The 23,093-nt window shown below is 42.6% G+C and overlaps 1 protein-coding gene across 8 annotated transcripts in view; it reads right to left on the bottom strand.

The window, feature by feature from the left end:
• The window catches only part of MYT1 (myelin transcription factor 1), a 177,416-nt gene that overhangs the window by 49,036 nt on the left and 105,287 nt on the right, over positions 1-23,093 (bottom strand). For 7 of the 8 annotated variants that reach the window (XM_089513592.1, XM_089513591.1, XM_089513595.1 and 4 more), the window contains exons 8-14: positions 19,436-19,570; positions 16,422-16,512; positions 13,851-13,964; positions 11,943-12,157; positions 8,755-8,960; positions 7,579-7,848; positions 4,120-4,274 (exon numbers count right to left, since the gene is read on the bottom strand). In XM_089513592.1, coding sequence (XP_089369718.1) covers positions 4,120-4,274; positions 7,579-7,848; positions 8,755-8,960; positions 11,943-12,157; positions 13,851-13,964; positions 16,422-16,512; positions 19,436-19,570 — 1,186 coding nt within the window. The remainder of the gene's footprint in view (positions 1-4,119; positions 4,275-7,578; positions 7,849-8,754; positions 8,961-11,942; positions 12,158-13,850; positions 13,965-16,421; positions 16,513-19,435; positions 19,571-23,093) is intronic. The other variant, XM_089513596.1, reaches the window with a different exon arrangement.

The raw sequence follows: 23,093 nt of genomic DNA, 5'->3' as shown, positions 1-23,093 counted from the left end.
CTAATTGCTAAATAGAACAGTTGTGACTTCAATAATAGAATCATAGAGTTGGAAGAGAGCTCAAGGGCATGCAGTCCAACCCTGTTCTGGATTCAGGGTTCAATCCAGCTATATGTCCTACCCGGGGATATGATAGGGATAATACCTTACTCCAAGCCAACATTACAAGATCCCTTTACATGCTATCTATGACCAGTTTCTAAAGCTATGAACATGAGATGTGATGATGAACAGGTCTAATGTTTCTCTGAAGAGTTTCTCAGACAACAAAGGGTCGAGGTACAATTAAGACATAGCACTGTGAAACAGGACTGGGAGAAGAATATCCATTGCTCAGGGTGATGGGATCTGGAGTGCTTGGGTACTGTATGATTGTTGTTAGATGACAAATTCCATTTTGAAAACCCCCATATTTTAGAAACTGAATGTGAAATTTAATTGGAGTTGCTTTGACTCCCAGTTGGAAGAAAATCAGGATATAAATCAAATAAATAAATAAATCTCACCCTCTAACTATCTCAGGGCAGTATATGATAAAACCAACCTGACTAAATTTAAACAGTATAAAAATACAATGAATTTTAAAGGCTAAAAAAAAGGTTAAAAAGACAGATTAAAAGTGGTTAAAATAGTTCAAAGCAATAAAAACCAGCGACATGTGAGAGTTTGTGTAAAACCAATTAGGATGTGAAGGCTTTACGGAATAGCCATGTTTTCACTTGGCACCGAAATGATGGCCACCTTGGTACCAGATTTAAACTATTTAATGAATCTCAGAATCATTCAAGCATGCAAAAGTCACATCTGTTCCTTGTTTATCTGCTCCATCAACCCCATTTCATTTAGTGTGCATCCACACTGCAGAAATAATACAGTTTGATAACACTTGAAGTGTGGTAGCTCCATCCTATGGAATCCTAGGATCTGTAGTTTTGCAAAGCCTTTAGCCTTCTCTGCCAAAGTGTGTTGGTGCCTCATACAACTACAAATCCCAAGATTCTGTAGCATGGAGTCATGGGAATTAAAGTGGTGTCAAACGCTGTTATTTCTACAGCGTAGATGGACTCTTAGAACAGATGCAGGGAAAGTGTGGCCTGTGGGCTACAGTTGTTCCTCTACATTTATGAGTTAAGCATTCATGGATTTGATTGTTCACGGATTATTTTATTTACCATATATATATATATATATATATATATATATATATATATTCTCTAGGCATCTGTAGGTCAACCTCTGGTGAATGTTGAGCAGAGTCAAGCTGAAGGACCTAAAGGTGCCTAGAAAAGTATTCTCACAGATACAAAAGCAGGGCTATATTAGCTGTTTTTCCACTTTTGCAGAAAAGTGTGGCCCCAACCATCATGAAAGTTCAGGACCAACTGCATATTTTTATTTATTTATTAACTTTATTTATATGCTTCCTTTCTCCCAGGATGGGACCCAAGGAGGCTTCCAGAACAATTAAAATTGTTTACAAACATTTTAAAAATCAATTTAATATCCCTGCATTAAAACACATGCACAAACCAAGACCATTTTTATGTCTCTCTCAGCACCCCCAACCCTCCCAACGTCTATTCTCACCCTATTTTCTGGGGGTGAAAAAACTTGAAAATGGCAACATTGGCTCAGCTGGTGCTGCTGGGAGTCTCTAGAAATGGTGGATGGTTACAAACACCTTCCACAGCCAACAAATGCAGATCACAACATGAAGTAATTTCCAGTTCTGACTTCTGGTTAGGGCTGCCAGACTGAAAAAATGGGAGGGGTTTGACACCTACAACTGTTGTGTAGAAGAAGCAATTTCAGCAGGTGTTGCTTGTTATGCAGCTAGGTAACAAGCAACACCTGCTGGAATTTCCGCTTCTATGCAACCATTATACAATAGTAGAGTTGCCAGATCTCAAGACCTATCCCTGAGTCCCCAATTTTTGAGGCTCATGTCTATGAGGAAGATGAGGGTATAAATTCTTGAGTTTTGAGGGCTCAGCTCCATCTAAGAAGAAAGGGCTTTGTGAAAATCTGCCGCTCAGCTGGTAGAGCAACAGCTTCCTATTATTTTGCAAGGCTTAATTGAGTTCTTACGGTAACCAATACAGACTCTCCAAGTGGGCCTATGTATTTATTTATGTAGCTTTCTCCTTCCCTCTTAGTTAGTGTGGTGCCAGGGCTCACCTTCTGCTCTGCACTCATTTGCTAGAAGCAAAATAGACTAGATTAATGCTTCCTTATCCTGTTTTCTTAGGCACGGTACAGACAGCGCTAATGCACGGTGATGGCGTCGTACTAGGGTTACGGGACCCTATGGAGGGAAAAACACCGCCGCCAGCCTGGACAACACAGAAGGTATGTACCGGGCCTTAGAAATGATCCCCTCATTTCGCCTTGATCTCAGCCTATTTAGCCAAGTTTTCCATCTTAATTTCCAAACAGGGAAAATATGTTCTCTCCCCCCTCCTCTCCATCTCTGAATGACAAACTGTGAGCAACCGTGGTTGGTACTTAATAAGTAATGATTTATGACATTACCAGGGACTGTTCCTAGGTTGTAAGTTTTGGCTAAGAAACTCAGGGATGATCCTGAACTGTCAACCTTATATGGAGGCTCTTTCCAGTTTACACTCTGGCAAGCCTTCTTCTGGCTGATTGATTCCCAAAATCAGGGTGACAGGAGTTGTTGTGTTGTTGTGTACCTTCAAGTCATTCCAGACTTATGGTTACCCTAAGGTGAACCTGTAATTGGGTTTTCCTGGAAAGATTTGTTCAGAGGGGTCTGTCTTTGGCTGAGAGAGCGTGACTTGCCCAAAGTTACCCAGTGGGTTTCCATGGCTGAGCAGGGGCACTACTGGGGGCTAAAGTTGGCCCCTTTGCCAGCCTTGGTTCCCTACAATTATCTTACAGGGATACTTCTCAGCAAAGGATGCACAAAGATGGATGTCCTGGAAAGGCTGCTCCTGGGAAATACCATTGCGCTTTGAAAACTTGAGGAAGCAACACTGGTATCTGAATCCTGAGGTTGGTCCTAAGCAGAGTAGACCCATTGAGTCAACTGGATTTACCTATGTGACTCGCCATTCAACCATGGATTCAATAGGTCTCCTCTGGTTGGAATTAACCAATAGGATTCTGAACATTATCTTTGCCATCACCTCACTGGAAACGATATCCTGAGCATAGAAAATGTCAGGGAAATGTTATGATTTTGTATTTATAGACAGTTTAATGAATCCTAAATTTGTGGCACTTAAGTGGAGCATCACTTCCTCCCAACGAAATTAATCATGGCATAAAAGAACCATATGAAGCAACATTTTGTCTGAAAAATCAGGAATATTTGGAGAATGGGGTTTCCCTTTAATGATTTTTATTTGAAATGTTTAACTTAAATAATCTCCTTGCAATATGACACATCAATGAACTTGAAAAGGGGGTAAAACACAAAAAACAAATTCCTCCCCAAACCCAACAAAAGGCCCTTTCACACTACACAATTAGAGCACTTTAGTACTATTTAAAATCAACATGGTTGCAGTTTATGGAATCTTTGGACTTGTAATTTAGCCAGGGATACTTGGAAATCTGTGCCAAACTATACCAGGATTTCCCAGGTTGCAGCCATGGCAGTTAAAGTGTCATCAAATAGCCAGAACCAAGTACACTTGTCCCTCCATATTCGCTAGGGTTAGGGGCACAAGGCCCCCGTGAATATAGATAAACCACAAATAACAACAACGCCATGTTTTTACCTGAGAGGACAGCTCTCTAGGAATCTCTAGGTCCTCCAGAGCAACTCTGTGGTTAACGTCCAACAGACAATGACCATAGAAGTGTGCTGGAGGAGCTACAAATGCCTAAGTAGAGTATTCTCTCTAGGAATCTCTAGGTCCTTCAGTGCAACTTTTAGTTAAAGTTGACCATAGAGTTGCACTGGAGGACCTAGATATTCCTAGAGAGAAAACATATTAATCAGATCCATGAATAACCAAATCCGCAAATATCAAAGCCGAAAATATGGAGGGATGAGTGTAGTGTAAAAGAGCCTCAAATCACTCTTTCTTGCTTTTTTCTTCCCAATATGTTACTGCATGGCTTCTTAGCCCAAGTGGCAAGACTCACGTAAGCAGCTCTTTCTTGATCTCCTTGGAAAGGAATTTAAGCTTGAAGTTGGTTAAGGTGATTTCTCCAGGGTACTTCCTTTCTTCGAAACTTTCTTCAGGGACCTCCTGGTCATCTGCTTCAGAAGAGGCGAAAGAACGCATGGCGGGATCTGACTGGAAGAAACCAGCAAAGAGTTTGTGTAGGACATGGGGAATGGCTGACACACAACTAGAACAATTTGGATAGGTGGCTAAAGGAAATGGTGTAGGATTCCAAAACAAGTGAAAGTGGTGTCTCCTACATCTCCAGGAGGTCCTTGAGACCACCATCAGATGCAATGGGAGTCAATGAATTTTATTTGTGTATTGTAGTGTGCTGTCTTGATGTTTTAATGGTTTTTACTGGTTTTAACTATGCTTTTTTAAAATTATGTTTTAATACCCTTGGTATCTGCTGGGGTTTGGTTTCAGGACCCCCTTTGGATACCAAAATCAGTAGATGCCCTATTAAATACAACGGATAGCAAATTGCTATCTCTTATACAAAATGGGAAAATCAAGGTTTACCTTTTAGAATATACAGTGTGGCCGTGTCATATGCGGGTGTGGTATACATGGCTTTCAGTTTATGCTGAAAGCTGCTCACCATAAAAGGCAATTGTGTTGCACCACATGCACGAGCCCCATTGTTTTCAATGGGACTCGGGCATTCACAGAATTTCTCTTACGTGGGGGTGGTGGTCTGGAACGGATCCCCTGTGTAAGGGAAGGGTGCTGTGTGTGTGCGCGCGCATATATACATACATACATACATACATACATATATATATATATATATATATATTCAAGCCATGGATGCTTTAATCTGTGGATAAAGAATCCATGTAGAAGGAGGGCTGATTTTTTTTTAACTTTTGCAATCAGTGTTTCAGTTCTACTTTTTAAAATTATTGTAAACCACCTCAAATCCCATTTTGGGAGAAAGGAAAGCTATAAATCCCTTAAATAAATCAATTATAAATAAAACAACAAGTGTTGCTTCTTTACTCCAGTCACCATGACAGATGGGTGATGGACTACAAGACCTGTCATGCTGCAGAAATAATGCCGCTTGATACCACTTTAACAGTTATGGCTGCATCATTTGGAATCCTAGGATTTGTAGCTTGGTGAGGTATTCAGCCTGGTCTGTCAGAGAGCTCTGGCGCCTCACTCAACTACAAATCCCAGGATAGTGTAGGATACAGTTAAGGAAGTTAAAGTGGTGTCAAACTACTTTATTTCTGCAGTGTGGATGCAACTCCATAGAGACAGCCTCCAGCAAGGAGACTTGGGGGCTTTCCAGACCGGTGCTTTGTGCTAGCCTGGATATGTGCTAGGGTTTCCCGAGGGTGGCGCTACCACACGCCCCGCAACCCTAGCATGTCGCGGCGGCGTGATAATGTTGGGGCCCTGTATACATGGGTGCCACCATTATGACGTCACGGCCGTGCCGCAGCCAAACGGTGTGGCACTGGCATGATGTCCCCGCAACGCTGCAGGGCACTTGGGGCGCCCTTTCAGCATCGTGGGAAGGAGCTCCGAAACAGAGCTCCTTTTTGACACACACATCGCTGGTGCAGCCTTTACACAGCCGCACCAGTGATGCGGAAGAGAAAGAGGCCAAGTGGCCCCTTTCTCCCATTTTCCGCAGCTGTTGGGGTGTCCTTGGGGCATGAAGCCCCAAGGACACCCCTTTCCAGGCCGTGGGGAAGCGGCGTTTTGCCGCTTCCCCAAGGCCTGGAGAAGTGGTGATTGAGGCCTCTGCGGCTGCCGCTACAGATGCCCAGGCCCCAATCCGGAGGGGAAAGGGGTGGGTGCAGGCCACTTCAAAGGGGCGGTCTGTATCCCGCCTTGGATAACCATTCTGCTTTGAGAAGTTGGGGGAATTTAGAACAGATGTGGCCATGCTGCAGTCTCATGGGATCCTGGGGGCTATTTTTGTACCTCCAGATCTCCCCCAGGTTCATTTTTGTCCCCAGATGTCTTGTAGTGGTTTTGAGGGGTGCAATTAAACAACATATTGGTACTTCTGGATCATTTTAGGCCCAGGAAAGGACATTTTTAAAAACAGGCAGCAAACTGGAAATGGCTCCTGGTCCTGGGTCACTTTATGTTTTTAAAAAAGGCTCTATAGAGCTTAAAAATGGCTTAATGGGGGAAGGAATATGGCAAAAATGCTGGGCCATTGCCAGAGGGCATGTAGAGGCATCACTTTAACTGTCATGGCTCCATCCTACGGAATCCTGGGATTTGTAGTTTGTTGTGGTATCATTTACAGGGAAAGCTAAATATCTCACAAATCTACAAATCCCAGAATACCACAGCATTGAGCCATGGCAGTTAAAGCGATGTCAAACTGTATTAATTCTGAAGTGAAGATGCAGCCAAAAAATTGATTTCCTTTGGTGGAGGATGCAGTGAGCTGTGGCCCTCAGGGTGTCACAGGAGCCAATGCAGCATCACTTGCCTGCCTCTAAACTGGACTATTAATTCCATGCTACTGTTAACTGTGATGCACAAGGAAACCATCTGTGTACCACAGTGACTTCAGCCAACTTCCAGTCTCCTTCTTTTCTTCATATAACAACCTCCCTTGATGATTCCTCCCTGGCATGAATGCCTGACCAGCAAAACTAAAACAACAGAGGAAAATACTGAAGAGAGGCCATTTTTCTTGCAACATGTCAAAGAGGCAGGCCACTTCTCAGCAAATATACTTCACAAAAGGATATGATAGAAATGTCAAAGAAGCTATCCCCGGTGCCATCATGTTCCATGCAACATATAGCTTCTCTTACTTACAGTAATGGGACAAATGCAACATTGTGAACTGGGATTCTGAGGTCTCTACTGCTTCCTCCCACACTTTTGGCTGTGAGATAGGAAAGCACAGGGGACTGTAAAGAAGCAAGGCAAGAACATTAACAGATGATTCCCTTGTAATGTAGTTCCTTGCTCAAAGACAGAATATCCACTGGGTAGCATGCCCTCCAACATTTCACAGCTGAAAAACAGGACATATGGGGTTGTGTGATACTGTAACATGGATCAGATGCAAAAGTTGTTAATGAGGATGAAGACATGAACTTGGAGAGACTGCAGCAGTTTGTTTTCATCCGAGTAGCCTTGGAAGGGCAAGATTTTGCCCCTCTTCTCCTTCTCTCCCCACACTGAGTTAATGAAATGCAACTCTGAACTCAATTTGCAACAATTGGAGTAAGCTGAGGATAAGGGAGGAGGAGAGAGAAACCGGGACATTTCAAACTGAAAAAATGGCACAGCAGTGGATTAATCAGGACTGTCCCTGCCAAACTGTGTATAGAGAGTATAGAGTAGGAAGGATGGGAACTGCAGTCCAAACACATCTAGAGGGCCACACATTTCGCTGATCTAAGTAACATGGGAGTTGTGCATTCTTGCTCCTGTTGTTATTTACCTCTTCTGGCTCCTCTTCCCGCTGCCGGTTTGGTTTGGTGTAGTCAATGGGGCCATCCCATTCATCTTGGCGGGACGTGTGGCTGGACTGGGGTGAGGTCATGGTGCTGCTTGTGGCACTGGTGCTGTTTTGGCGTTGGGATACATCTGGGGATTTGATGCTGGGGCTACTGCTGCAGCTACTGCTGCTGGGGAAGGCGCTTTCCCGTTTCCGATGTTTGTTCATACTTAAGTCCAAAGTCCCATTTTCATCCACTTCAATGTCCATTGACTGAAAAAAACCAACAAACATTGGAAAGAACAACTTTGACATTTGTAACCAAACTGTTAAACTACATTATTTCTGCAGTGTGGATCCACCTTCAAAGTGCTTTAATTATGTCATCTGGATACACCCTCAGTGCTCTTGTTTCACACTGTAGAATGCTTGTTGGTCCTGATTTGCAGGTTGGGACTGCTATATGCGGACTTTTGGTTTCCTTTGGTTCAGATACAGATGCTCACTGGACCCTATGTGATTATTTGCTGGCATAATCATGGGTGATAGCAGGTACACCCATGAATTCTACAGCCAATGAATTCTAAAGAGAGGCAGCAGTTGGTTGAACTGCTGCTTCCATGTGGGGCTCTTACATGATTTTCGGAGGCACAACACTCTTTGGAGAAAACAAACCATAGCAGCTGAATATGTAAGCCCTGCATGTTGATGTTAGTTGAATCAGTAGTGCTATGTCATCCATGTTAATCCATCTAAAAGCTATTGGTATCTGTGTAAACATTTCTAGGAAGTTGCAAGGCAAGAGAAGTAAACCAAGAAAGGAAAAATCACACAACAGGAATATCTTTGGAGAGGAAGACTGGAATAAAGCCCATTCCAGGCCATATTTTATTTTCTAGTAAAAGCATGAGACATCCCATGCAAAACTGGACACCTGGAACTGCTAATTTTTTTAAAAAAGGCAAGTCTAATATTATAAAGACCTTCCTGATGGTAAGAGTCAGTCAACAATAGAAAGACTACCTTGGTAGGTGGTGGACACTGAAGACATTTAAAGAGAAATTAGATGTTGGCCTATCAGGGACACTTTAAATGTAGATTCCAGCACTGACAGGGAATTGGATTAGATGGCCCTTGGGGTACATTGCAACTTTATGATTCTACAATTCCTATGCTTACCTTGCTAGGGAGATCTTGTTGCTTGGTGCTGAGATTCTCAGGCATTTCCCAACAGCGAGTGGAGAGGTTCAAAATGGCAGTGGCTGCCATATGCGCCGCTTCAGCATCATGAGAGTAGTCGAAGCCTGTGGATGAAGACGAAGTGCTCTTCACGTAACTGCTGGAGGGACTGTGGCCAGGGGAAGAGGCCTTTGGAAAAGGTTTGGCTGTAAAAAGGGAGTAACACAGGGCGGGTGATGTATGATGGTTGTCAGAGGAGTATTTGCAAGTAACTCAATCCAGTACAGTTGGCTTCAAGGCCAGGAACCTCTTTTCAGATTTCACTTCCGTCACTCCGTGTGAGTGGAAAAAGTGGGAAGGCAGAGGGAACTGGGCTGAAGTCCTGCAGCTGATACAGTGAGGATTTTGAAATTTTGGAGGGATGGCTACTTGGTCTAAAACAGCTTGGTGCTCAACATGTGCAGCAGTCAACACTGATACAAGAGATGGTTGTTAGGGCACCAATGACAACGCTGAAAAAATGGTGAGATGAAATTCCTTTTGTTGGGCACAGACTAGCAGTTCTTTTGCAGCTGTTCTGCAAAGCTCACTGCCAAGTCTGCATGCAGCTGCACTCTCTGTGCCCTTTCCAATGTCACACATGTGTCTAGGGCTCATCTCTTGGATGGCATGCTCTCAGCAAGCACATGCAATCTCACTCACTATCTCCCAGCATTCAGTTGGACTGGAAACCACCACCCCTAATCCCAGACACATTTATTCATTTGAAAAGATGCATGGTTCTGCCCTTCCGTTGGGCTAAGCAAAGCATGAACCTCAACCTGAATCAACCTGAATTCTGCCAGCCAGATTGGCAGTGGTAGGGGAGTACAGTGAAGTCCAACCCCCCTGCCCAAATTTTGGGCTCAGGGGAATGTCTATGAAATCCACTGGAACTGCTTAGTTTAAAAGGAGACCAGTCAAATTCATGCGGGATACAGAGACATAGCCATGTTAGTCCGGAATATCAATATGCAAAGGGATCTTGTAGACTGTGTGGAAGAAGTTGTAGTGTAAGTTTTTGTAGACTCGGCATCTGAGGAAGGAGACCAAGGTCCAAAACACACTGCAGAAATAATCCAGTTTGAGACTGCTTAAACTGCCCTGTCTCATTGCTAGGGAATCCTGTGAATTGTAGTTTATTGTGGCACCAGAGCTCTCTGACAGAGAAGGCTAAATGCATCACAAAACTACAGTTTCCAGAATTCCCTTGCATTGAGCCAGGGCAGTTAAAGTGGTCTCAAACTGGATTACTTCTGCAGTGGGTTTTGGACCCAAGTCTATGAAAGCTTATGCTGCGACATCTTCCACACAGTTAGTTTCAAAGGTGCTACAAGATCCCTTTGCATCATGTAGGATACTTCATGGAAGATACGTATGATGGCTGTATGAAACTCTGTGTCACTGTATATTAGTTGTTGGGAAGAGGGCTGACCAGATGTCCTAACCACAAAGGAGGATAAGGCACTGCAAAATGGAGGGCATTCAAGAAAAATGTAGGGCATGACCAAATAAAAGCTCAAAATACTGTACATCTATAAGTATAAATCCATGCTTCTGAGTCATGCTCAAAATGGGGACATTTTGGAATTCCTCTTGGACAGAAGACTGAAATGTAGGACATGTCCAGGAAAAGGAAGACATCCTGGCTATGATTTTATGTCATGTTTGTAAGGTTCCCTAGAGTTTGTTTGGCTACTGTGAGAAACAGCATGCTGGCTGAAATGGACTTGCTGGGCTATTCCAGCCGCACACTGAAATGCTCATGTAAAAAGATGGGAGAAGAAGCTGGACTGCTGGAGGGGGCAGAGGAGTGAAAAAGATTTATGGGCAGGTCTATATGGAGGTGAAAGGTTTACCCACTAACTAACTGAGTGCACCATCAAGTTCCCAGAACACTACAGTCTTGTCCATTAAAACTGTATTGCTATACGCCTCTGAGAATTCAAAAGGGTGCGGGGAAATGAAATCTTCCTTGCTTTGTTCTTTTTCCACATTCACTGGAATGTGTTTGGCAGGATGAAAACATGTAGATTTCAAACTGATATTTGCTTGGGAGAACAAAATGCACCTCCTCCCCATACACAGACACTCAGAAAGCATCAAGGTTGCTTTCGGTCAGTGGATTAATTGCTCAGGGATGTAGCTATGGAGGGGGGAATGAGAGCACCCTCCAACTTTATAACATTGAAGTAACCTAAGGTTCCAGACAAGTATTTAGAAATGCAATTTAGTCATCCAAAGGAAAAAAAAAATCAGGCAAAATGACCTAGGGGATGTGAACCAGCATATATGCGTTCTAGATGCAAATTTGGGACTGATTGTCAAACTTTGACGTTGTCCTTTTGGAAAATTTGTTGGTGGGAGGGGTTTGTTCATTTTGCATGGACATTGGTTGAAAACAATTTCTTAGGATGTTAGTGCTACCACTCAGTCTTTTGCTTAAGTACACCAAGTCTATGAAAGTTTATGTTACCCTTTTAAAAACTCAAATGCACCTGAGGAAGTAGACTTTAGTCTACGAAAGCTCATGCTGCCAACCTCTTTTTTTCAGTTAGTCTAAAAAGTGCTACAAGATCTCTTCATATGCTTCTTTCACTTACTCTCAAAGGTACTACAAGATCCATTTGTAATCTGGGCAATGCTTCCTACATTTCCTTGTTATATGTGTTTGCAGGAAACATCTAATCCACCACTGGAAGTACTGGAACTGAGAGTTTTTCAGGGAAATTGAATAATAAGAGATGCAGTTGGATAGATGAAAGAAGGTACTTAGTTTATGGAATAGTTATTTAGCTTATGGAATTCAGAGCATCAAGATGTGAAAAGACATATGGTTAGTTTTTTTTAACAGGATTAGAGAATTTAGTGGCGGAGGGGTCTATTGATCAGTGACTGCTAACCAAGATAGCAAAACAGAAAAATGCAGCATGCCTCATATGAATGTCACATATTTGGGATAAACAATGGGGAAAGTCTGGCAATCTGCCTCTGCACATCCCAGAAATATCTAGTGGGCCATTGCTAGAAACTGGATCTGATGGACTTTTGGATGAATCCAAGTGGGTAATACTTAATGTTACAACAACAAGAAACAACAACACACCCTTCAGGGCCTCCCAAACTGTCCATGACCAGCCCCAACTTACATTTAAAGGCTTTAGGTGAGGTTTCGCTAGTCTGAATCTTTGGGGCAAGCATGCGTTTGCCAAAAACCTGAGCATCAAAACTTGCATAATCGAAGGTGACCTTGGAGTACTTCTCCAGCTCCTTGGCCAAGTTGGCCCTTGGCGTGGTGGGAACCATATTGGGCCTGTAGCTCCCGTACTGAGGCACCTCCAGTTGCTTCACAAAGCACATAGGCCTAAGGAAGAGAAGAAAATACACACTTTTCCTGAATTGTTTCTGTTGAAATTTTTTTTTTTGTGGAAAAATTCTTTGGCAGAATTATTCTGTGGCCAAGATAAAGCTATGGTTTGTCAATTTTGAATTGTTTTTGGTAGAAGCAAAAGAATCTCTTGATGACAGCAGCAAGAGATATATTCCTGATATTATTTGTGTTCAGATTTGCAGATTTGGAAATAAAATGCCATAGTTTAAATGTGAGTGTGTGGTGCAAGATAGAAATAAAACAAATGTATTAAGATCCAGAGATGGAAGTGCTACTGTAAGTATATTTCTGGAGGACTGCAGACTCCACTGCACCCCCTGCAAAAAAATAAAGTCCCCTGTGTTCCTAAATATCATCTAAGGGCATGGTGGCTTTTACAGACTTGGGTTTCAAACCAGCAGCCAGCAGCTTGAAAATGGTTTAGTAGTCTCAAAGAGGATGTACCTTAAACATTTGTACCCCCAGATAATAGGAGGGTGACCTTTTCTTTCAGAGCATGGAAACTTTTCCTTTCTTGTCTACAACTCCCAGAATACTTCAGCCTTCAGTTCCATAGTAGTCACGCTGGCACAGTGATTCTGGGAGCTGTAGTTCAAATATAAATTTTCCAAGCTATGCCCCATCCCCAGTTCAAATTGACATGTGGGTTCTACCTTGGCTGCAGAACCAAGGAATGGCAACTATTCAAAATTAATAACTCTACATGTGGGAGGTCTGGTTTTACATATGTATTGTAGTTTTGTCAAGTATTCAAAAGATCAATGAAGGACAATCAAAATTCATGCAGGATTGATAATCAGGAATTAGTGAGTTTGTGCTCTACCTAAATACCAAATGAAACTCTGTAAAACTAACATATTGTCCACATTCATAAATAACAAGGGGTACACATTTCTGGCTTTATGAAAGGCCCACACTTAAAAAATATTGATTTTTTTTGGGGGGGGGGTTTCTTGTTCAGTCTGTATAAAAGGAGAAGGTTTCAAACCTTCGAATAGGGGATCCCTAGTAATAAGGGTCACCTGCCAGCCCTGTAAGGGACAAGCTGTCTGGCCCCCACATAAAGAAAATCTCTTATAATAAGGGAACCTGCTTTTTTGTTTTTAGTCTACCCAATCCAATCTGCTGTGAGATGATGGGAGGGGGGTATTGCAAAGAAAAAGTATATTAAACACATCCCAGCTGTGTTCTATTCCTGAAAGCGACACCATATAAGAAACTAAAAGGGCAGAGAGATGTGTTAATGTGGAACAGAAAGGGAAACATCTGATTGTGTCTTTTTAGCCCCCTGCCTTACAATGTCAATATAATAGCTGTAATTCTCTGGCAGATTGCATTGCAGTGTAATCAGTATGGATGTTGCTCTGCGCACTATTAAAACCCCTTTGGTCTGTAGTTTCAGCATTAATTGATGCTCCAGAAGCCATTTGTTGTCCTGCGTGCCCTGATGAGAAGCATCAATTAAAATTTTACCGTCCATTTTCCTTGCATTTGGCAGCAAGGAAAGCATCAGCAGGAACAAGATGTGTCAGTACTACTTGCACAAGGAGGGAACAGTTTCTACTTTTAGAAATATTACATTATTGTCTGTAAGAATCAGTGCTGGTGGGAAACACAGGAGGAGAAATCCATCCATTTGGGATCCACTTTGTCTGATTTCAGTTACCTGAGTATCCGATCAGAATTTGAGTTGTTCTTTGAAGGGTCACCCGTCAAGGGCTGCTGCTTTTCGTGGGATTTGGCAAGCTTCTCAGCAGCTGCAATGGGGCACCCGGATAAGCTGTTGGTTGGAAAGAAGGATGGAAAAGACAGAAAAATGAAGTGAGAAAGGTAGATAGGAAGGATGGAAGAGAGGGAGAAAGGAAGTTAATACAACCATACTATTGTATTTTTGGTTTCGCATTCTACCAGATGTTACTGAGTGGAGCTTTGGAGGATCTGTGATTCTGTCCCAGAATATAGGAATCAATGAGATGTCATCAAACAATGGCTGCATCTACATTGCAGAATGAATGCAGTTTGACACTGCTTTAACTGCCATGGCTCACTGCTGTGAAATTATGGCATTTGTGGTTTTGTGAAATATTTAGTGAGAGCACTCTGGTGCCACAACAAACTATAAATCCCAGGATGGAGCCATGACAGTTAAAGCAATGTCAAACAGCATTAATTGTTTAGTGTGGCAGCAGCCCAAGTGGCAAATTCCAAGTAGTGTCTCTTTGTAACTGTGCCATTATGATCCTATCTAGGGCAATTTCACTCAGAAGTTTTGCCAGTCTGTTTGGTATTGCTCCCAGAGCACCTATCAGTGCTAGAATCACAGTTATTTTCTTTTCTCAAAGGTGCTGAATTTCAATGTCAAGTTTTTTTGTGGGTTTTTCCGGCTATGTGGCCATGTTCTAGAAGAGTTTATTCCTGATGTTTCACAGTCCTTCACCCAGTCAGCCCCCCCCCCCCAAGAACCCCTTCAGAAGGCTGCGGCCCCAACCGGACCCTTTACCTCCCACAACCACAGTCCTGCGAGCCACCAAGGAGGAGGAGCAGGCATCAGCAGGGCTTGCCAGGTGGGATAGCAGGGCTGGGGCCCCTCCCGAGACCTCTGCCGGGCACTGTGGGGCACGTAGGAAGGAAGGCCCCAGAGGAAACCCTCTCCCCCGTATCTTTCCCCCTCCCGAGATGCCTGCTGGGCACTGTGGGGGCGGAGGAAGGGAGGAAGGCCCCCGAAGAAGCCCTCTCCCCTGTATCTTTCCCCCTCCTGGGGCCCTTGCCGGCCGGACCCCCTTCCGCTCTCTCTCTGGATCAGTTCAGGAGGTGGGAGGAAAAGGAGGGAGCGTGAAAGCTGGGGAAGAGACTAAGGCAAGGTTGGGGAATGGAGCAGAGAGGAGGAGGATGGAGGCATGGTCGGGGGACCTGGGAGGAGGAGGAGGTGGACAGAATACACCTTTTAAAAACCTCCATCACAAAATTGATATATTGCTAAAGCAACTTTTGGAAAGACAAGTAGTTGTTTTACCAATCTATTGATTTTGCAATAACGTTTATTTTTTTTAAACCCCAAAAAGGTAACACTGGGGTGTCTCTGGGGAGGGAAGACAAGTACTCCTCTGCCATTTGTTTCTCCCCTCAGAAATAATAGATTCTGATCTGGCATTGCCACTTACTGGACACGCATCACAATCGATTCTTCTGAAAAGAACCACCAAAAACCTACTATCAGGATAACCCAGGTTTTTTTACGTTTGCCCTGCTTTATTCCAACTGGAATCGATCCAATGAGGATCAGAAGAGGTTTCAAGTGGGAACAAGAGTCATATACCCCACATCACGATTCGTGCAAATTTTAGTGGGAATGACCCCAAGAAGGCTTTTTCTTATGCCCTTACTAGATGTGTCTGGTGGGACCAAAATAAAGTGTTCCCCTGCAGATCTTAGAGCATGGACACACTCATATATGAAGTAGGTTTTGTATGTTTTTGAAACATTACAACTACCCTGCCAAAATGGATAACTAAAGATGTATGAAACTGCCCTGTACAACCTACTTTTCCTTTTTCTTTCCTTCAGTAAGCCCATTGCACCACATGTCTGTGCAGCTTGTCATTGTTTTAAACCCAGCACAATTTATTTGTGTAAATAAATTGAGATCTGATATCATGGAGCCCAATAGCCTAAATGCTATTGTTACTACCAGCTAGAGCTGATGCATGAATTAGTGGGATTTACTTAGGTGTTGACTCACTATTCAACAATTGAATTAGTGGGTTTATTCTGTTTGGGACTAAGAAGAGGATTCAGTCTGCTGTATGCTGAAAAGTATTTAATTTGGTTCTGTACAGTGGAGCTTATCACTTGGCTTTTAATTTTGTTTTACCTCTATCCGGTTTATAGCTTAATTCTGATGGCATCCTGATGTTATCAGAAGGTTTTTGCCACTCATTTGCCACCTGAATACATCACGGGTCCATCCTCGCTTCCAGGAGCACTCTGCACATCTCTTTTTGGATCTGGGAGTTTTCCAGCTTAAGAAAATGGCCACTGGAGCACCCCTGGATGCAGAGATGCACCCAGGCTGTATTCAGGTGGCAAATTCAGCAGCATAAACCTTCCGATAAAATCAGGATGCAGCCTGAATTGAAAGTTAAACTGGAAGAGGTAAACTGAATTAATAAGCCAAGCAATAAGCTCCAAACTGTGCTTTAGCTAAGTAGGCATGAAAAGGCTGTGAAGAGTCACATACCTTCGGTGAGTGTTGCGGTTACTGTTCACATGGCCTTGTCCGGTGCACCCAGGTGTTGGACATTTTAATACATTCTCATGCATGGCCAAGACTTTGTAATGCAGAAAGAAAAAGGAGAAAAAAGGTGAAAAAGCAACAATATGACTTTAAAAAGAAGAAGAAGAAAGAAAAGAGATTTCATTATCTCAGCATTTCAGTTTGCTCTTCTCCAACACAACAAGGATCATTTTGGATCTGGAAGTTTTAACCCATCATAGATAGAACTGTGTAATCTTTCCCACTTTAACATGGGTTTGATAAGCTTCTGGTCTGGTGTATGTAATATCACATGCTGATGTAGCATTGTGGTTACAAACATAAAATGTGAACCAAATGTAAATCCTGTAATTTACGTTCAGAGTTTTATGGGTCTCCTAGCTCAGTGCTTCTAAAGCTATCTGATGCAGGGGACAGCATATCCTCCATCATTTAACGGATGAAAACTGGGACACATGTGGCCAGGAACTATCAGAGTCATGCTGGCAAACGTTAATAGTGTGGAAAAGTTCACAAGCTATGAGAGGCTGCTGCAATTTGCTTTTGCTTGATTCTACTGAGAAGGATAAGATTCTGTCCTTGCCTCACCTCTCTCCCCCTTTGCCAAGTTAACTGAATGCAAACTAAACTTTTCTGTTGGAACTCAGATTGCAGCAACTGAAGTAACCTGAGGACAAAGGAGGAAAGTGGAAGGAGGAGAAAAACTGGGACATTTTAAAAGCAACTGAAAAAGTGGGACAAGTGAGGCTTAGCAGGATTGTCTCTGTCGAACTGGGACAATTGGAGGATATGATATTGCTATATGTCTTGGAAAAGGGGGGCATTATTAGAGAGCATTGCCCCCCCCTCTTCAATTTTCTTTCAGTTCCCAAATTCCCGGCATTTCAGTAGCACACATATTAAAAGCAGCTGAAAAAGTGGGACAGCAAAGGATTAAATGTGACTATTCCTGCCAAACCTGGATAGTTGAAGGGTATAGGACTGGTAGGGGTTTCCCCTCAACATTCCAAGGGGTGTATCCATACTTCAGAATAAAGCAGTTTGACACTACTTTAACTGTCATGACTCTGTCCTGGGATTTGTTGTTTGGTAAGGCACCAGGCTGAATACCTCACCAAACTACAAACTCTAGGTTTCCACAGGATGGTACCATGACAGCTAAAGTGGTGTCAAACTGCTTTATTTCCACAGTGTGGAAGAGCTGAAGGACTGATACCATATATAGACCCACTGCCTACACGGTTTCTTTCTTTTCTGCAACTCACTCTAGAAAGTTAATCAGTTGCTCACAGACCAGTGCTGGTCCATGGATTACTTATTGCAAATAGCACTGTCCTAGCTGGTTGGGAACAATTGTTTTAAAGCCCATTAAATATTGCTACTGCTGAAGCTCAGTGGATTCAACAGAGAGCATTAACTGGATGTGAGGCTGCCTCATGTGAGCTGTTCTAATACCCATGTGGAAAGAGTGAATACAGATGTTTATTTTTTGAAAAGGATCTTTAAAAATTCTATTTTTCTTCTTTGCAACTACATTACACTTCTGCCCATCTCTTTCAGGTACTTTTTCTGTGATTGGAATTGTATTTGCTTTTATCCATAGTCTTTGAGTATTTTTTTTAAAAAAGATTTTAATCTTACTGCCTCCTGTGGTGATGACCTTAAAACCAAAGAAAATAATTTGTTTAACAGTTTCTCAAGGAAGCACATGGCTAGCATTTTCATTTTCATTCTTTTTTTTAAAAAAATCCACCATATGAGAGAAAATAACAGATATCCCCTTGTTTTGTTTTTTCCCTTTTCCCTCAGGTCTGCCACCTTTGAAACGAACTGATAAGGCAGGATTTTACATTATTGGCATAAGCACACACAGCAAATCTTGTGATGCTGTTTAATAAATTATTTTAAAGCCATAAGTACCTGTGTTTATTTGTTGGGGGCAGACTAATATGGGCTCTTTCAGACTGATCTAAAGAACTATGAGTGCTTGTAAGACAGTGCCTTGGGTTTTATTTAAGGGCTAGGCATAGTGGATGAATTTTTCCCCCAGTTACTTTGTTCAATAGTGCGCCCATACAAACAGGCCAAAATAAAGCTGCTTCAGGTCACTTTGGCGGTATGCTGTTGAAATGATGCATACATCCTAAGAGGTTGGAAGCCACATTAAAACCACACTCCAGCCCTAAGGACTGGAGTGCAGTTTTGGCACAGCTTCTGGTCTCTTAGAACGCATGCATAATTTAAACAGCATACCTCCAAAGTGACCCGAAGCAGCTTTATTTTGGCCTGTCTGTATGGGCCCATACTTAACCAAAGGGCTGTCCACACAGGTCAATGGGTCATTCCCCCTGTCCTCATGGTGAATAGTTCTGACAATGCAGGACCCAGTCCCTATTTTTGCTGCAAACTGTCCAGATGACATCTGGCCAGTTCAGCACCAGACCCCACTTTCACAGATAACATGCTTTATCTGGGATAATTCATTTCCATGTGTATCTGAGCTCCAGATCTACCAACAAATTATTGTCTCAAATCCTGCCTCAGGGTTGTGAAGTGTAAAACTCTGCATGAGGGAGTGACATAATTACTGTGTGAGGCAGCCCTTGTGTTGAACTGCAACACTGCAACTGAACATACAACCGGATGCACAGAAGTATATACAACCAAATGTGCAACTGAATGCAGAGCTGAGGGAGCACTCCTGCCAATTTTAACTTGGGCAGAGAGATAAGCATTGGCTAAGAATGAAAATCTGTGTGTGCAATGACATGCTTTGTGCAGCTCTGTTTCCATGACTGTGAATGGAAGGCAGACATAGTGCATCAGACCCAAACACACACCTCCTTCTGCAGAGGGATTTACACATGCATAACACACCAATAGGATTCTGGCTATTATTTCTTCAAAGTAGCTCCAACAGCAGCAGCTCTGAGCAGACCAGTTGCATCATGTGAGTTGCCCCACCAAACCCTGCTTACTCTCTGGAGGGATCCTGTCTTTGTGCGGACAGCCAGACAAACTGCGATGGTGAGGGTAAAGCCCTGTGACATGGCCTGTGCCATCACAGCCAGGAGTTGGGCATTTGATCTCACGCTTCTCTGGTCTTGACGGATCTAGGGAACGAGTGGAAAAGATGATACCAGATGAAAAAGATGGGGGAGGGGGACAGAGGTATACACAATTTCACCTGAGAAACTCAACAACTCAGATTGAAATTCTTCTTGTTTCCCTGCAAACACTGCACAAGGATCATTTCCTGAGAAGAGCCACCACATTTGTTGCTTTAATTGACAATTCAGTGGCAAGTCGCTTAAAGGGCCATGGTGTTTCTACAGGAACAGGATAGGCACATTTGCACCAAAAGAGTATGGAAAGAACAAACTGGTGGCACAAAACAGTTCTGGAAATGTTACTTAGTTCTTTAGCCACCGTTGCCTGTTCTTCTCTTAAATCCAAAGGCAAGCAAGAGTTCTTAACAAATATGAAGTCAAAGGCTTTCATGGCTGGAATCCATAATTTTTGTGGGTCTTTCGGGCTATGAGGCCATGTTTTAGTTTTAGAAGAATTTATTCCTGACATTTCGCCAGCAGATCCTTTGCCAGTAGCAGAACATGTTATAAACCATTCTGGGCATAAAATGCTATTTGAAAACACTGAAATTATGAACCATGCCAACAATTATCAGGTCAGAATGCACAGGGAAGCCATTGAAATCCATAAACACCTGCACAATTTCAACAGGAAAGAAGAAACCCTTATAGTAAACAGAGTTTGGCTACCAGACTTAAAAAACACCAAAATCAAGACCCAGGAAATGCAAATGAAAACCACCCAGGTTGAGGGGGATTCCCAGCAGACAATGGGAATCCATTAAGTAAATGGATAGCCTGTAGGCCTTGCCATTCAACAACAGAACAATAAACAGATTAACATGCAAATCGCTTCCCCTCAACCAACAGTATATATACCCCACTCTCTTCTATGACAGCATTCTCTAAATATGCCAGCCACAGATGCTGGCGAAACATCAGGAATAAACTCTTCTAGAACACGGCTTCATAGCCCGAGAAACCCACAAAAACCTAAGCTCTTAGTGGAAGTTGTCTGTTTTTCTATTCCTTGAATCAGCTGCATTTGCCCAAGTGAGCAATACGGGCTAAGAAGAAACAAGATCTGCAATTGTATGGACAAAAATACAAAGGCCTGGATCTAATGCTGGCTCAATGCATATTCAAATCTTGGTTGAGTGAGCAGTGAGGAGGTGTCCTAGGCTTCCTTGTACAAGTGGTTCTTGCTGTAATGCAGGTGGAGTCTCCCTTATCTGGAATTTCAAGAAACTTTTTTCGTGGGTGGCTGAAATAGTGACACCTTTGCTTTCTGATGGTTCAGTGTACACAAACATTTTTTTATGCACAAAATTACTAAAAATATTTTATAAAATTACCTTCAGGCTATGGGCATATGGTGTATATGAAACATAAATGATTTTTGTGTTTAGATTTGGTTCTCATCTCCAGGTTATTTCATTAGGTACATATATGCAAATACAGGTATCCCAAAATCCAAAACACTTCTGGTCCCAAGCATTTCTGATAAGGGAGACTCAACCTGCACAAAACTAGTAAAAGAGGACTGGCTGATGTGCCATTTGGATGCTGACCAGGTGGCTCAGTACATCTTCATCCTTATTAGATGTCTCTGAATTTTGGGCTGATCTGGGGGTTTGGGGCTTTTCCAAGTGAGTGCTGCATCTTGAGGCAATGTGGGTGGCTAAAATAACCCCCTCAATGTTATTTTTTTGTGGGGGAAGGACTGGAGGGCTTTGTTGGGGCTTTGTTAATGCTGTAAACCGCCCGGATTGGTTCGCCACAGGGCGGTATATAAATAAAAATTTATTATTATTATTATTATAAAGGGGTACAAAATGGGTCCCCATGGGCTACATATGAGAAGGTTCTGTTTCTCCTACTCTATCATAGGCCTGTTACAGACTGCCAAAATAAAGCTGCTTCGGGTCTCTTTGGAGGCATGCTGTTTAAATGATGCATGCATCCTAAGAATCCGGAAGCTGCACCAAAGCTGCACTCCAGTGCTTAGGAATGGAGTGTGGCTTTGGTGCAACCTCCGGACTCTTAGGACCCACGCATCATTTAAATAGCATACCTCCAAAGAGACTCGAAGCAGCTTTATTTTGGCAGTCTGTAACAGGCCATAGGATCACACAAAGCTTGGAAAAATACTTTTGGACTCTTGCTTCCAGAATCCCCCAGCCGGCATGTCCTTGCTACCTGAGGAATTTTGGGAGATTATAATAATTTTTAAAAAATTCATCTTTTCAAGCTGTAAATACACGCAGGAAGTTGAGAGGTACATGCAAAACAACAATAGATAACACTTGCAAGGTTGCAGTTCCAGACTCAGTACAGCTATAGCTCAGTTAACAAAGCAGATGTGTTCCTGGGCATTACTTCTTTTGCAGAAAATTTGGTACCAGAAGCAGAATGAGAAGAGCAGGGACAGGCTCCTACATCACAGAAAAGAAGGGCGATTCAAGATTTTCCAGGAAAACTAAACAAAAGAAGTAAACAGTAACTTTTTGAACTTTCTAGAGACTGCTAAAAACCTTCCAAAGCGCATCCAGGAATAACTTTTTCCTTTCAGCAGGCTCTGCTTTTCTTATTATTTCCATTTTGGTCACCAAATTTATAGATCTTTGCTTCTTTTTTAAAAAAAAGCATATTTATCTGCTTATCGGCTGACCCCTTTTCTCTCTGTTCTGTTGTTCATATATGTTCAAAGCTTCTAGTGGCAGCTGATGTTTACCTTGACTTTTTTAGCCAATAATTATACACATGGCACAGTAGGATCGGCTGGAGGAGAATACTGCTCTTTCCCAGTTTAAGTATTGTTTGTTGCACCATTTACTGTGGACACACTTGACCTGACCCTGAAAGTCTCCTTGTCTCCAGCTCTCATTCACCATCTTCCTAATGCTGATGTTGCTAATAAAAATTCCAGCTAGACAGAAGATGAAAAGAAAAAGGATGGGGCTGGGTAGGCATAAAAGGAGCTGTAAAAAGGAGCTGCAGCATCAGCAGCTTTGTTAACTGAGGCATGCATGTACTGGTGAAGGAGCAATTATTGATGTTTGCATTCTTGGGTTGGGAGCAAGGATACAAGAAGACTATCTCTTGTTGTAGCATCCAATGGATCACTTTTATTTATATGTGCCACACAGGCCAAAATAACCCAAATCTACTTCTGCTGAAATCAGTGAGCTGGAGGGAGAGTGTTCCTAGGAAGAAAGATGCAGCCAGACCAGGGTGGGTGACTTTTATGGATCTGTGAGCCAATTTTCTGCTCTAGGATCTCACAGGAGGCCAGGTGGACCACCAAAAATGAAATGAAAACTGAATGTAGCTGGATAATCACTTCTAATTTTGAAAAATGGGTATTTTTTTTAAATGGCAATCAGTGAAAGAAGTCTCAGTAACATATTTAAAAGGCAACACACCACTTCTGGAAGCTTCTAGGACAGAAAAGCCACTCACCCTTTTTTTAAGAGACCATATGGTCCAAGAGAATGTGATTGGGTACTGGAGGGCTGCAAAAATAGCCCTGAGGGATGACATGTGG

This window comes from Sceloporus occidentalis, unplaced genomic scaffold (assembly GCF_023333645.1).
Source record: "Sceloporus occidentalis isolate IW3139 unplaced genomic scaffold, rSceOcc1.0.p SCAF_3, whole genome shotgun sequence".
Taxonomy (NCBI): Eukaryota; Metazoa; Chordata; class Lepidosauria; order Squamata; family Phrynosomatidae; genus Sceloporus; species Sceloporus occidentalis.
The sequence above is the reverse complement of the archived record's forward strand: the minus strand, read 5'-3'. Positions and strand labels throughout refer to the sequence as shown.